We start from the raw sequence: 1,253 nt of genomic DNA on the forward strand, positions 1-1,253 counted from the left end.
TCATCTCTCTCGACAAGTTCATCATTTTAGTCTACAGCGAAGCGAAGGAGACAAGGGCGAGGCACCGAACATATTCTACCCTCCTCCATGCACCCGTCATTAATAATCTATATTCGCCTTTATCTTGATCTTTTATTTTAATACCTAGCCATTCAAACTTCCAAACTTTAGAACCAGTAAATATCATGCTCTCTCAGCAAGTACTCAGTATACCTTTTTTGGCAACTTTCTTTGTGTTAAAGTTAGAAGTTCATGCACACCATAATCTTTTCAAACAAGAACATGGATTGATAAATGAAGTTAGGTTTAAGGAAAGAAAATAAGTACTCAGAAATTAAGTTTGCTTACTTTGCAAACATAGAATATGCTATAACAGAAAAGGCAAGTTTTATTAAGAGTGATCAGAAAAGAGGTGGCTGAACTGAAAAACATGAAAACCCTTTAAATGCAATAAAAGAACATGCAAATTAAACACACACAAACTGCACTCCCACAGATAGCTGAGATAATATACAACATTCATCTCATTTAAAGTCAATAATTATTTTAAACTTGTCATAATCACGTTAAACTTAGTTTTTAAGTTGCTTGTAGAGATGGCAATTAGGGATAATTCCATAAATTCTGGTACGCAGTATATTCAGCAGCAGCAGCAATGTCATCATCAGGTAGATTAAACCGCGGCGGACTAAGTAACATCCCTTCAGCCATATTTACGAGAACATTAGGCATATCAAATATCAAATCCTCATCCATAAACTCATAATTATTCCCAATACCCAAATTCTCCGAAATTGACTTACTCTTTTGATCATGTACTTCTCTACGTGCTAATAACGCGTCTCCAGCTGCCCCTACAGCTGCAGCCGCACTGGCTGCAGCTGCCTGAATATCACGAGGCGAGCTCGTGGCAGGAACGGGTAATGAGGCAGCTGAATCCGGGAAATTAAGGTCAGTATCAGGACCTTTAAGTGCGATTGCTGCTACGTCATAAGCAATTGCTGCCATTTCGGCCGTGGGAAACGTGCCGAGCCAGATTCTGTTAGGTGATCGGGGCTCGCGAATTTCTGACACCCATTTTCCGCTACTCTTTCTTCGCCTTATTCCTCGATAAATGGGGTGACGCCCCGAATAATTATTGGAGGCAGAGTTACTGGCCCCGATATTAGTACTGCTTCCACCATAAGTCGCCATTTAATATTAGAGTAATTTTTTCTTTTACGAGAATTACTAGAAGGTTCGGGGAAAGAGAT

General features: G+C 39.7%; 1 protein-coding gene across 1 annotated transcript; it reads right to left on the reverse strand.

Moving 5' to 3' along the window:
- Positions 1-603: 603 nt before the first annotated feature.
- LOC104118034 (ethylene-responsive transcription factor ERF024-like) lies at positions 604-1,008 on the reverse strand. The gene has a single exon (XM_009629203.4). It carries the CDS (start codon positions 1,006-1,008, stop codon positions 604-606), a length of 405 nt encoding a protein of 134 aa, XP_009627498.2.
- Positions 1,009-1,253: the final 245 nt, after the last annotated feature.

The sequence above is a fragment of the Nicotiana tomentosiformis genome, chromosome 7 (genome assembly GCF_000390325.3).
Source record: "Nicotiana tomentosiformis chromosome 7, ASM39032v3, whole genome shotgun sequence".
NCBI lineage: Eukaryota > Viridiplantae > Streptophyta > Magnoliopsida > Solanales > Solanaceae > Nicotiana > Nicotiana tomentosiformis.

Excerpts from the sequence above, each read along its gene's own strand:
- LOC104118034 (XM_009629203.4), bottom strand. The coding sequence starts at position 1,008 with ATGGCAGCAATTGCTTATGACGTAGCAGCAATCGCACTTAAAGGTCCT.